The following is a 13,850-nucleotide window of genomic DNA, read 5'->3' on the forward strand; positions in this document are numbered from 1 at the left end:
CAAGAAAGGTGTGTGTGGCAAAAGAAGATGCAGATAGCAATAACGATAATAAAAATAGACAGACCCAAAAGAGAATGGAGAGACAGCAGATGACCCAGCAGAAAGATTTGGACCCTTGATCCCTAGCCTAAGCACTTACCTGGATGCCAGCAGAATTCATCTCCCCCTCACCCTGAAAGTCCACACCATCAGCCCAGGCAGCACTTCCTTCAGGCAACAGAGAAAAGAGAAACCAGATACCCCCAGCACCAAGAGTGGGAAGGGATAGGTGACAGTTAACAGCAACTAACAGAAGATTTGGAGTATCATTATCATCCAACCACCTCCTAGGTGGGGCAACACCTACAGTTAACCCCATCTTCCTGGCAGAAGTTGTAAGAATTCTCTTTATAAGCCACACTTGTATGCTTTTTAAATGCCAGCAAACCAGCTGAGCTCTGCTTATCTCAAAAATGGGAGGGCGGAAATGAAGTTTCCACACAACCACCAACTTGCTTAAGCCAGCTAATGTGCACGCCACCCCTTCTTTTCATTCCAACCCTCCCCAGACCTACAAGAGCGTGTACCTTCCACACCCACACCCTCTCCTCAGCCTCCTCCATACTGGCCCAAAACTCACCTGTACTCTCTTGGCTAGGAGAAGCCTTGGGGGTGTAGAACTCCTCGGGCACAGAGAGATCATCTGCTACCTGAGGGAGGGTGTAAGGGTGTGTGGAAGGGAACCGACTCAGCAAGAGCCCAAGCTGGCCCCAACCCATCTGCCAAAATTGGTTCTCCTCTGGGATCCCAGTAGGACAATTATGGGATTAACCAGTCCTGGCAAAGAATGGATCCCATATCGCCACTGCAATGCCTTAGTCTCCCCCTCCCTTCAGGCTCTAAAGCCCACTCTACAACCCAAATCCTGAGCAACCAAAAAGTCCTGAAAACCCAGTTAGGCCTTTTGGATGGCAATACCAAAGCCAAGCCGATATTCACCTGTTCTTGGGAAGATCCATGGGAACAAGGGCTGTTCATTGGGATACTCTCACTGCTTTGGAGCTTCTGAAGACTTGGCTCATCCTCTGCAGACTGAAAAAGACAGGCCCAGTATCAACATGAGCTATCTTTGGGCAGCTGCCATGGTCTACTACCAATGCCTACCCTGCTCTCTCCCTCCTCTTTTTTTAATTCATTTTATTTTATTGATATCTATCTTGCCTTTCAGGGTATCTGCCCAAACAGCTTGCAGCCTCATACCTTTATAGCATGCAATTAACTAATTAATTAACTAATAAAATAGCATAAAGCAGTAACAAAAATATTAAGCTTAAAGTAACAGCAACAGACAAATATTTGCTAAAACTGAGCTCAATGAAATTATCCATATGCAGACCAGAATTTTTTTTTAAAAGTATATGAGTTCCACTAAAAATGGACAAAGAACCTTTGCTGATCTATCTTTTCAGTTTCCCACAATGCTCTGGACATATGCGAAATTAAAATGGCGGTAATGAGAGCTATTGCTGCCTTCCTACAAGGAGCCCAAACTGGCATATAGGGATCTCTCACCTCCATCACCATTTTATCCTGTGAGGAAGGTTAGGCTGAGAGAGAGAGAGAGAGAGAGAGAGAGTCCGAGTCAAGGTCACTCAGTGGGAATCTTAACCTGCATTCTCTAACCACTACTCCACAATGATTCCCAGTGAGGTTCAGCTATTCAGGAATCTATAAAAAGCAGGGACATGTTACCAAATTCTTCCAAGCTACACAGGAAGTGGATTGGACTGTGAAAGACCAACCCAAATTGTGTTTGCATTTTGACAAATTTGTAGGGTAGTCCAATATTTCAGAGAGGAGGTCAGGTCTCCCGCTCCCCTGGTGCATTCACTATAGCTGCCCAATTTCCCTGCTTCTTAGATAGAAATATCTGTGGGCTATACGTGCGTTCTTAAACCACAAGGTTTTTTGCCTATTAGTGAATTTCTCTGCTTTTTAATCCAGGAGGTAAGAAATGGGATCCTGTGCAAGCTTACTGAGAATGGATTGATCATTTGCATGGTTATTGAGTTCAGTGGGATTTACTCCCCTGCAATCATGTTTAGGATAGGTGAAACTGACCACAGGGGATGGGGAAGAGGGGAAGAGGAAGAGGGAGGAAAGGAAGGGCAGAGGGGGAGGGGAGCAGGAAGGAGGGGGAGGGGAGGAGGACAGGTTTGATCATTTGCATGTTTATTGAGTTCAGTGGGATTTACTCCTGTGCAATCATGAGGAAGAAGAGAGGGGAGGAGCAAGGGAGAGGAGGGGGAAGGAGGGGATTGGAGGGGGAGGGGCAAAGGAAGAGGCAGGGGAGGGCAGGTTTGATAATTTGCATGCTTATTGAGTTCAATGGTATTTACTCCCGTGCAATCATGCTTAAGATAGGTAAAACTGACCATGGGGGAGGGAGGGGGAGGAGGAAGGAAGGAGGGGATTGAAGGGGAGGAGATTGGAGGGAAAGGAAGAGGCAAGAGGTAGGAGATAAGAAGGAGAAGGGAGGGTGGATCAGTTGCATACTTTTTGAGTTCAATGGGATTTATTTCTGTGCAATCATGTTTGAAAATGGAAATGGACTGCCTTCAAGTTGATCCAGACTTATGGTGACCCTATGAATAGGTTTTCATGGTAAACTGTATTCACAGGTGGTTTTACCATTGCTTTCCTCTGAGGCTGAGAGGCAGTGACTGGCCCAAGGTCACCCAGTGAGCTTCATGGCTGTATGGGCAGGGCTGTGGAGTCGGAGTCGTGGAGTCGGAAGCAATTTTGGGTGGAGTCGGTAGAAATGTACTGATTCTGACTTCCAAATAAATTTTGATTGACAAGAAGCAATTTTGGGTGGAGTCAGAGTCGGACAGTAGAAAAATAGAAGAGTTGGAGTCGGAGTCGGACAGTGGAAAAATAGAGGAGTCGGAGTCAAAGGGGTACTGACTCCACAGCCCTGTGTCTCCCAGGTCATAGTCCAACACTGACCTGGGGGAGGGGAAGGAGGGGAGGGGATGAGATTGGATGGGTTGGCACTGGGCAGAGGGGAAGCCCCTTTCCTTTCCAAAAGGAAAACACTGTGAACAGTATCATTGCTTTTCAGGGTTTCCCCCAGCTTTTTATTCTACAGCAGGCACGTGTAGTCTCCCACCCAAATTTAAATCAAAGGTGTCCCTGGCCACATCCACACCAGACCTTTATTTCACTTTAGACAGTCCAGGCTTCTCTCAAAGAATGCTGGGAAGTGTAGTTAGTGAAGGGTGCTAAGAGTTGCTAGGAGACGCCCTGTTCCCCTCACAACCCTTCAATCAGAGTGGCTGACTGTTAAACCAGTCTGGCCACTGGAGCTCTCTCAGGGGAACAGGAGTCTCCTCTCAGCACCCTTCACAAACTACACTTCCCAGGATTCTCTGACGGAAGCCATGACTGTCTCACGTGAAATCAAAGTCTGGTGTGGGTGTGGCCCTGATTAGCCAAACCAAGCAGCTGGGAGTCTTACTTTTAGAACACTGACAGTTGGTTCTTACTGAACATGCCCAACAATATCATTGAGTTCAAGCCAAAATTTATTAAATTAATTAAAAATCAGCCAGGCATTTTTTAAACTGCAGAAGATGAAGGTCAGCGATTATGAGAACTCTGAGAGAAAAAAGTCCAAAAGGGCTCTGGGTTATTCTCTCTCTCTTTAGACTTTGAACTCTCGACTCTTTCTGTTTTGTTGATCGCCATGAAAATTTACAGGGTTGTTAAGCAAGCGTTTCTGAGTTCAGGACTCTTAAGTTTTGTAAGGTTTTGTTTTCAAATGAGCATATGGGAAGCATCAGAATGGGAAGGGGGTATTTTCAATTTAACATTGCAGAATGTGAAAAATCCATGCTGGCTCTAGTATACAACCACTCTCATGGCTGTATAATTTGTATTTAAATATTTTAAGCTTGCCTCTTTAGTCATAGCCCTCACAAGGCAGCTTACACACACAAAAATAAATTGCATTTAAAAACATCAGCTGCAGTAGGATGGAAAATCATAGGCAGATACACAATTGAAAGAATTCAGTAATTTTACCAAAGCCCTGAAGCCACCATGTCTCTTAGAGGAAAGATATCTAAAAAGATATGTGTTTCCAATGCCTGCTTCAAGGCCTGTATTGTAGGGATGAGTGCCATTCAGCTGGAAGAGAGTTCCATAACTGGGGAGAGGGAGAGGTGCTACCTAGCTCCCAGAATCCCACTTATGTCTACCTCTACAGAGCCCAGTCCAACTCAAGGCAGTTCAGTTATCAGATAACAACCCCCCTCCCACCAAGTATAGAGCCCCTAATATGAATTAGTCCCTTCCCCACCTGGGAAGGTATCTGGCAGGCAGGCTGCTCCTCAGAAGTGGTGCTGGGATACAGATCTTGCACAATCAGGAGGAGTGTGAGCAAGTCTGCAGGTCGCAGAGAGCTTGCATTCCGGCTAGGGAAGAAGGTTACAAAAAAGGAACACATAAAAATACAGCCATCTATTAGGGAAGCCACATATAGGAAGGTGGGAATAGCCTTCTAGGGGACGAGGAAGGAGGACCAGAGACATAGGGTGGTCAGGCTAGCAATGAAGAAGAAGTGGGGAGTTTCAAAGGAGACAATGTGTGAAATGGAGAGTGCTGTGTTGGCCAGAGAGGAACTTGCATTAGGGGAGGATGAGCAGATGGCTAAGTGGAACTGGGCTTTTACCTGGAGTAAAAGGCGAGTAGCTTGGTGTGTACGAGCAGGAAGGCATGCACTACTTCTTGCCCAGCGCGCTCTGTGCTGCCATTGATGTGCTGCACAACTTGGTGTTCCAGGAATTCAATGCACTGTTCACACAGCTGCGGGTGGATCAGTCGCTCCACAGCCTGAAGAAGATTGGGTAGAGGAAGAGATCTACCAGACAAGGTCTTCCCTCACCCCTCCACCTCTCACCCCAGGGCTTAGGATCCTTTATGCAGGGCCCAGGCAGCTCCTATCATGAGGCACAGGGGAAAAGCCCCTTCCCCCAGCACCATCAGTCCAGGCAAATTCAGGAGACACATTCCCTTCCAGGCCTGAAGGTGAAGCAGTGCAGAATTCTACAACACTACCCTCCTTTCCTCTAGTGCAGGAGTGGGAATCTTTAGGCCAGGACCCAAAAGGCAGCCCTCGGGACTCTTCCCAAACCACATCCCTCCCCAGACCACTCCCTCATTGGCCCTGCTCCACACCCTGTTCAAGTACTTTTGCCTGGCTGCAATGTGTCCTTGAACACTGACAATGCCTCTCGCTTGCCTGGATGGAGAGATGTTGAGGGTATGTAGAAGCCTCTGGCTTTTATGTGGCTGGAATGTACAGCTACTTGACAAAGGTAAGAGTGACATCCATTGCTCCACCCACGTTTGCCTCTGGCCCTGCCCACGTTTAGCTTTTGGACTACTACTTGCATGTGGCCCCTGAAACGTTGCCCTTGGGGTGAAAAAGCTTCCCATCTCTGTTCCAGAGTGCAACAGACACTTGTCTTGTCTTGCTACATCCTTGACTACCCAAGAGAATGATGCATGTCTACCTTCATTCCAGTAACCCCTAAAACCACCCCACTCCACTTTACCTCTATAGCAAAGCTTTGGTCATCCTGGCGGAGCTGGTGATGAGTCTGCAGCAGGCTCTGAAACAGTCCCCAGATGTGAGCACGTTGCTCAGAATCCACTGGGCGCAGCCTACAAAACAGAAACCCACAAAATCAGTGGAATGTTGCCCAGGATTCAACAGAAGGCTGATTATCCTCTTTGCCACCTCCAAGACCCATAGAGAAATCCTCCCTCCTGCTCAGACTTAGACTGCACCCAGGGCAAAGTCAGCTATCTGTCTCGAATGGAAGAGGCCATATGATTAATCTCTCATTGGTTGTAACTCACCTGTGTAACCCCCTTTAAAGAACCCAAGAGTAGGACACAGGCGCTGTTCAGAGTGCACCAATAAGCCCCCAAACAGCTGCCACTGTGCTATGGCTATTTCATGAATTTTAGGCAAGGCAGACTATGTTGCCTCAGGCTCTTTTCATGTATATACCAAACCATATGAAAATAATCTGTACTATGCATCTACACAGCATGCAAGAATACCAGTTCTGCATAGGCAGGCTTGTGGCATGGAGTTTTCCCAAGCAGCACCTTTCCTCTTGGTAATGTGCCAAGCAAGTTAACAAAAACCCATGCAATCAGCAGTATTTTATCATAGCCACGTACATGCACCAGCTGTGCAGAAGCTGCTCTCATGTGGCTCAGTGCATTGGGGCTTTAGATTTATGAGAGCCCAAGCAGAAAGCAGGTCCCAACAGTTGTGAACAAAACATCCCATCTAGAGATGGAGGAAAACAAGATCATTACTAGGAGGAAAGAAAGTAGAAATCCACCACTTTGGCATGATAACTCACTCCCTGCGGAAGAGGTGGCTGTCAAGTGTGACTAGTCCAAAGTGAGCCTCAGCCAGTCTCCAGAGCACATAGAGCTTACGGCGCAAGTCATCCTCACTCTCGGAGCCATCGCCATTCATGGCAATGTAGAGCAACTCACCAAACTGTAGAAGCAACAAGAGGATTGCTATCAGTCATTACAAGAAAGATGAAAGACAACATGACACTAATGTAAATTTATCTTGAAACTATCAAAACCTTATTAAGTCTGCTTTGTTAAATGCTCCCCAAATCCTGATGCATTTTAAGGTGTTTGTTTTAATAAAACAGATCTGCAGAATGTAAACTATTAAGCCGCTGCCTACCTGGGACTGCAAGAACAGAGAAGTGGGGCTTGGATGACCCACACCACAGAAAGAATATGCGAGAGGGATTGCAGGGCTGCATTGCCTAACCCCACCCACCGATGCTGATGCAAGCAGCTGCTGCCGCCGCCATGTCCCATCTCTACATGTTGGCTGGCATATGAATGGGCTCTATTCCTTGCACAGAAGCTCTACATGCATACATCAGCACACATGTAGAGCTCCTTGACAACAGAATCAAATGGCTGGACAGTGTGGAGCCCATGGCTACTTCATGCATTTTTGGCAGCCCACATGCACACTCACTCACTCACTCTCATGTGAGTGTGTGTGTGTGAGAGAGAGAGAGACAGAGAGAGAGAGAGAGAGAAGGGAAGGTGTCATCTGAACCTTTTTAGAGTTATCAAGCAGTGGCCAGGCCACAATATATGCCTGCTGAGGTGATTCAGTTTGGTGATTCACAAATTACGCAGGCCTGTTACGAATGTTTATTTGGAGGAAAAAGTATAGGTACACCAGTCAAATAAAGAAACTAAGAAGTAGCAGGAAGAAGAAAAACACAGAGATCTGCTATAAATCCTTCAAATCTACATCCTAATCCACTACTACCTGCAATCTGGGTCCTAACTGAGGGCTGCCCCTCAACCAAACGTCCCCAGAAAACTAGCTCAGATACGTCTCAGAATGAGCTAATCCTGGTGCTTATTTATTGGACAGATTTATATCCCACTTTCCTTCAAGATGACTTACGAACCTGTTTGAATAAAGTTGTTTACAGGCTCAGTTGGTACAAGGCTTCCCCATGTAGACCATCCATTCTAGAACAAATGGACAGTCTTCCTCAACCAATGCCTGATGTGTCATTACTGTTATTATTTTAAGTTGGAAACTACTTTGAGGGCCTTTTTTGGGAGACAAAAAAGTAGGGTAAAAATGTTTAAAATTAAAATAAATATCATTATTTATAAACATTAAAAGACTCTGCTGGATCAGGCCAAAGGCCTCTCTAGTCTGGCATCCTGTTCTCATGCCATGTGATAATCATGGAAACTTGCAAGCAGGACCTGAGGGCAAGCCAGCATTCTCCCTGCATATGATTCCCACAAGCTGGTATTGACAGATATACTGCCTCAAACGGTGGAGGAAGAATATAACCATCGTGTCTAGTAGCCATTGATAGCCTTATACTCCATGAATTTGTTTAATTCTCTTTTAAAGCCATCCAAGTTGGAGGCTATCACTACCTCCTCTGGGAGCGGGTTCTATAGCTTAGCTACATGCTGTGTGAAGTACTTTCCTTTATCTATCCTGAATCTTCCAGTATTCAGCTCCATTGGATGTCCACATTTTCTAGTGTTATGAGAGATGGAGAAAAACATCTCCCTATCCACACCATGCATAGTATTATATATTTCTATCATGTTCTCCCTTACTCGCCATTTTTCTAAACTAAAAAGTCCCAAATGCTGTGCACTTTCCTCATAAAGAAGTTGCTCTACACTCTTCAACATTTTGATTGCCCTTTTCTGATCCTTTTCCAGTTCTACATCCTTTTTGAAGAGTGGCGACCAGAACGGTACACACTATTCTAAGTGCGGTTGCACCACAGATTTGCTTAAAAGCATTATGTTTTTGGCAGTTTGATTTTCATTCCCTTTCCTAATAAAACCAAACATGGAATTTGCCTTTTTCACACCTGCCATATACTAGGTTAACATCTTCATTATCCACAACCACCACAAGGTCTCAATTTAATGTCTGTAGCATTTTCAGATTAAGAAGTGCTGTACAATCCCTCTCATTCTCTTTATAGCAGGGTTGGGGAACCTGTGGCCCTCCAGATCTTGTTGGACTACAGCACCCATCATCCCTGATTATTGACCATACTGGTTGAGGCTGATGGGAGCTGAAGTCCAACTCCTGGAGGGCCACACCCCTGCTTTGCACTTTGTCCCTGTGTGACCTCATCAAGAACCAAAATGACGCAATGACTAGAGGTCTCGACTAGGATCAGGGAGACCCATTCCTGCCTGATGACCCTCTGAGACAACCAAGTAAGAGTATAAGAAGGGATTTGAGACTTGTGCATTCATCACCCTGATGGATGACCTTTACAGAGAGCAGGACAAGAGGAGTGTGACCTTGCTCCTGCTTCTTGATTTCTCTGTGGCTTTCTATTCTATTGACCATGGTATCCTCCTGGACTGGCTCCGTGGAATAGGAATTGAAGGCACCATGTTACAGTGGTTCTGGTCCTATCTATGGGATCGATTCCAGGGAGTAGCACTCGGAGAGTGCTTTTTGAACCCCTGGCAGCTACACTATGAGGTGCCACAGGGCATTATTTTATCCTCAACACTATTTAATATCTATATGAAGCTGCTGGTAGTGGTCATTAGATCTTGGAGCAAGGTGCCATCAGTATACTGATGACACTCAGCTCTGTTTCTCCATAACGTCTGAATAAGGAGAGGCCACATGGGCCCTGGACCACTGCTTGGACTTAGTGGTGGGATGGATGAGGAAAAATAAGCTGATGTTGAATCTTGGCAAGAAGGAGCACTGTAAGTGAATGCTCCCCATCTCCAAGAAATTGGTTGCACTTCTCTGAAGTAGCAGGTACACAATCTTGGGGTGCTTCTGGACCCAGCTTTGTCACTGGAGGCTCAGGTAACCTTAGTGGCTAGAAGTGTCTTTCATCAGCTGCACTTGGTATGACAACCACAGCTGTTCCTGGACTGAGACTGCTTGGTCACAGTAATTCAGGCACTGGTGACCTCAAGACTGGATTACTGCAAAGCACTTTATGTGGGGCTTCCCTTGCACTTGACCTGGAAACTGCAATTAGTACAGAATGTAGCAGCCAGATTGCTGATGCGAGTGAGACCTGTCAGCATACAACACCACTGCTCAGAGATCTGTGGTTGTCTATTTGTTACCAGGCCAAGTTCAACTCTTACTATTGGTATATAAATCCCTTAACAGGTTGGGACCAGTTTACTTGCAGGACTACCTTACCTCATATGGGCCCATTTGATCACTTTGATCTGTGGAACTGGCACTGTTACAGGTGCCACATAATACTAGTTCTGCATTTGTAAGAAATGGATCTTTAGTGTGGCAGCACCTACACTTTGGAACTCCCTGCCTATTGACACGAGGCAGGTGCCTTCGCTGTATTCTTTTCAGCACCTGCTTAAAACATTTCTGTTTAAACAAGCCCATCCAGACACATAGATGCTGATGTGTTTTAATGTCTTTAATCTACTGTTGTTTTTAATTACTTGTTTTTAACTGTTTTTATTTACAATTTTAATGTTTCTTGTAAACCACTTGGAGGCTTTTCACAACCAAGCAGTATATACATTTTGTTAAATAAATAAATAAAATCAACATTCTGTCCACTACACTCCCATTGACTTTTATGCTCATCCTCTGTCTAAGATTGGCACAAGCAGGACAGCATTTCCCCCCACCCCTCATTAGGAGCCCTCCATCTATCTTACAGCATTATGAGAATTTACCATATGTAACACATAGAGATGTCTGCCATTTTCAGCACAGAAGCAAGTGTATGTGTCCCCTAGTTTCTCTAAGAGCGTTGTGCAGGAGATGATCATAGGGGCAAACAAAGTGTTGATGGTGTCCTCCAAAGCAGGGGGCTGCAGAGAGAAAAGAGGGACAAGGCATTTCCTCGCAAAACAGCAGTCATGGTGCCCTGCTAAGTTCTGACCCAAATATCTTCCCATTCACATGTGCATGCATCCACTTGGACTGACTAACAGCAAAATCCCTCCCAGCTACATTTATGTATTATCAGAACTTTTTTCGGTTAAAAAAAAAAGAGGTGCCAGTAGTCATGCCTTGATAAAAGTACTGTGGGTGGCAGACAAAATGGACAGGAAAAGAAGACGTGATGTTTATTTATTTATTATTTGATCTATATCCCGGCCTTCCTCCCAGCAGAAGCCCAGGGCGGCAATGTACCAGTACGTACCGTCATAGAAAAAGCACTCTGTACTATATTTGTTAGTTGTATAATAACCTGGGTTCTCTGGGTATTATACTAATGAAAACAATTAAAACATAGAATCCATAAAATGTTATCACAATGTTCACTAATCAATTACAGAAGCAAAACCAGAACAGGAACCCTGGCCCCGATCCTATTCAGACAAGCCCCAAAGCTTTTGCAAACACATAAAACACATACTTCCAGTATACCTGTTTTATCACTCCAGGAACTTTTCTCCTTCCCCAGCACTGAACACAATAGCACCATTGTCACTGTGGTCTTGCATCCATTCACTCCAGTCCACCCTCACCTCCCTTCCTTTTTTTAAACCTCACCTTATCGCCACCTTGATCATGGCCCCCAAAGCGCTGGTGCAAAATTGCCATGAAATCTGGGTCAGCCCAGTAGAACAGGACTTCTGCAACGTCACTGGTAATCAGTACACACTTCATCTGTAAATAAATATATATATTAATACTTCATGTCCCATGTTGTTATGTGGGCCTCAGAGCCTCATCTGGAGAAGCCCCCAGCTATGTAGGGAACTTTAAATATGACACCTCTTGTATGAGGTAGGAGCAAGGGAGTGGATCGAGGCAGCAAACTTGGGACCATACTACATCTACTTTATGGGAGGAAACTATTGTTCCAGAGCCACACCTTCAAGCTCAGGAGAGTAGTGTGTGCATGCGTCCCTAGGCACAGTGTAAAAGAACGTTCCTACAAGAAGGGGACAGCTTATCATGGAGCGGTGGTAGGGAAATGTCAAAGACCAAGCAGAATGGACTTTTGGAGCCCCTGAGTGGGGCATTCATCCTGATTTGCTTGCACAAAACTTATGCACACTATGTCCAGATTTTGTTGAACATTCCTCCTTATTTTGTTTGTGGGAAGGTTATACAACAATGAGCATTCATCCTGATTTGCTTACACACAGTTTTTCTGTCTTCCCATATAATCATTCATTCATCCCACTTTGCTCATCACTTTCCTTACCACAAATAGCCTTTTTGTGTGTGTGTGAATATGTAAGGCAACAGAGCACTTTAATTGTGCAAACCTAAATTTCCAGTATGTGAAACTTCCTGCAAAGTACTGACAGCCTGGAGGCAACCTTTCTTAAAGAGCAGGGAAAGAGAAGTAGCAGAACACAGACTTGCAAGCGCCTTTGTAAAAGCAGAGGGCCATCACTGCATGGGAGACACTGACCAGCTCCCCTGCCCTGCCCCTCAGGTTTTGTCCCCTTCCAGAGAAATGCCTGTCCCTGCCTTTCAGGATGCTTGCTACGAATCTCATGTGGCATTTTGAATGAATTCGAAGGGCAGCCATTCTTTGGGCAGTCCTCATCTTCCCCCACAAATACATAAGCTACATGTCTTGGAAGTTTGTTTCTCAGTGCTACTGCTCACAATATCGCAGGCATTATTCTGCCATATGACAGCTGGAACAAATGTTTGTTTTCAGTTTTTTGTAGGTACAAAAAGAGTGGAAGGCATTTTAAAAAATGCATATTGTATAAACATGAGAAAAATAAAATACAGGGGAGGAGCAAGATGGTCATCCATTTCCTTTCATGTTCTTACTGGCTCAGCAGGATGCAGAATGTCCCAGGTTCAATCCCTGGCATCTCCAAGTAGGGCTGGGAAAGACTCTCTGACTGAAACCCTGGAGAGCCGCTACCAGTCAGTGTAGACAATACTGAGCTGGATGGAACCCAACGGATTGACTTGCTATAAATCAGTTTCCTGTGTTCCTATGAAGAGCTCAGCAAGATGCAGTGTGTAAAATATGGGCTACTGTTCTACTAGACAGGAAATTGGGTTATTATGGTAGTAACAGAAAGGAAGCTCTCTAAGTAACCGTCGTAAGGTATCCAGGGCTGCTGATTCAAGATCCTTCTCAAAACCCAAGTGCAACAAAACTAAACTCTCCCCTCAACTTGGGGTGGGGGAAGGAAAGCGGAAATCAAAGCAGGGCGACTGTCTGCAGTGAGAGGAGGAAAAGGAAGCAAATGAGGAAAATAAAGCCAGCTAGATGCTCAGTTACAAGTTCCCGCAGCCACTTCTCCCACGGAAGGGGTACTTCTAGGCCAAGGAAGAGCCCGCGCCGACGGCCCTACCTTCCCCTTCCACAGACACGCCTCTAGGCAAGCCCGGGTGCGACAATGAACGAGGCGAATTCCCAGCTCCGCCTCCTGGGCTCAAAAGTAGCTGGCGGGAACCGCGTGGCCTGTGGGGGCGACCCTGTCCCAAAGACGTTCCCATCCAGCTCAGGTGAACATCAGTCAGGCGCGCGCATCACTCCCTCCCGGAAAAATATGTCAGCAGCCGCCGCCTCAGCTCCGCCCGGAGGAGGGAGGGCCCAAGAGCTCCTCCTCCCTCTCCCCCTGGGCTGTTTGGGGTGCTTTGCTAGCATTCCTTTGAACGGGTCGTCGCCTCTGGGGCAGATAGTGGAGAAGAAAACTCCTCCTGGGCTAAATATCTTGGAAGAACTTCGAGGCTGGTTGGCCCGCTCGGTGAACCGCGTCGCTTTGCCTTTGAAGTGACGGGGTGGGGGCTCTCTGTCAACACGTCGGGAGGGAGTCATCCTTGACTTTCAGGGAACGGTCAGAGAGGGAAAGAGGAAGAGGATAGGGACGGTGTAAAAGCCGGAACGGAACGCAACAGGCCGGAACGGGCCCTTAATAAAAGAAATTGATGCCAAAAACAGTGGGATGTGTTAGAGACACTTGAGAACAACATTTAGGAACAAAAAACCATTCCGATAGGATTTTATTAACCCTTTAACAACCAAAATGCCCTCCGGAACGGAATGGAACAGCCCGGAACGGCGACTTCCCAGCGTTCCAACCCACCAAATTCACCAGTCCCACATGACTACATGGGATGCATGCAATAAGACACAAAACTTCCATGCAAACCACATTCCAATACCCGTTCCGGGCTATAATACTGTAAACAATATAGTACATTGTTTTTCTTTCCTAGCAAGGTTTTTGTAGTAAGCTATACTAGTGTTGAATGCTACTACAGATAGCTTTTGGTGCTAGAGAATAGCTGCAGTTTA

The 13,850-nt window shown here is 45.9% G+C and overlaps 1 protein-coding gene and 1 long non-coding RNA gene across 6 annotated transcripts in view; one reads left to right on the top strand and one right to left on the bottom strand.

Annotated features, from left to right (window-relative positions):
• The window catches only part of LOC133389162 (uncharacterized), a 21,615-nt gene extending 18,831 nt beyond the window's left edge, over positions 1-2,784 (top strand). Inside the window, exon 3 of the long non-coding RNA XR_009764038.1 lies at positions 2,661-2,784. This is a non-coding gene — a long non-coding RNA (uncharacterized LOC133389162). The remainder of the gene's footprint in view (positions 1-2,660) is intronic.
• The window catches only part of HPS1 (HPS1 biogenesis of lysosomal organelles complex 3 subunit 1), a 21,740-nt gene extending 8,385 nt beyond the window's left edge, over positions 1-13,355 (bottom strand). Inside the window, exons 1-10 of one of the 5 annotated variants that reach the window (XM_061636312.1) lie at positions 12,904-13,355; positions 11,120-11,236; positions 10,294-10,431; positions 6,426-6,568; positions 5,601-5,709; positions 4,715-4,875; positions 4,343-4,457; positions 979-1,071; positions 620-689; positions 140-207 (exon numbers count right to left, since the gene is read on the bottom strand). In XM_061636312.1, the coding sequence (XP_061492296.1) occupies positions 140-207; positions 620-689; positions 979-1,071; positions 4,343-4,457; positions 4,715-4,875; positions 5,601-5,709; positions 6,426-6,568; positions 10,294-10,431; positions 11,120-11,236 (1,014 nt within the window). In that variant the 5' untranslated portion in view covers positions 12,904-13,355. The remainder of the gene's footprint in view (positions 1-139; positions 208-619; positions 690-978; positions 1,072-4,342; positions 4,458-4,714; positions 4,876-5,600; positions 5,710-6,425; positions 6,569-10,293; positions 10,432-11,119; positions 11,237-12,903) is intronic. The other 4 variants (XM_061636311.1, XM_061636314.1, XM_061636316.1 and 1 more) reach the window with 4 other exon arrangements.
• Positions 13,356-13,850: the final 495 nt, after the last annotated feature.

The sequence above is a fragment of the Rhineura floridana genome, chromosome 7, assembly GCF_030035675.1.
Source record: "Rhineura floridana isolate rRhiFlo1 chromosome 7, rRhiFlo1.hap2, whole genome shotgun sequence".
NCBI classification, from domain to species: Eukaryota; Metazoa; Chordata; class Lepidosauria; order Squamata; family Rhineuridae; genus Rhineura; species Rhineura floridana.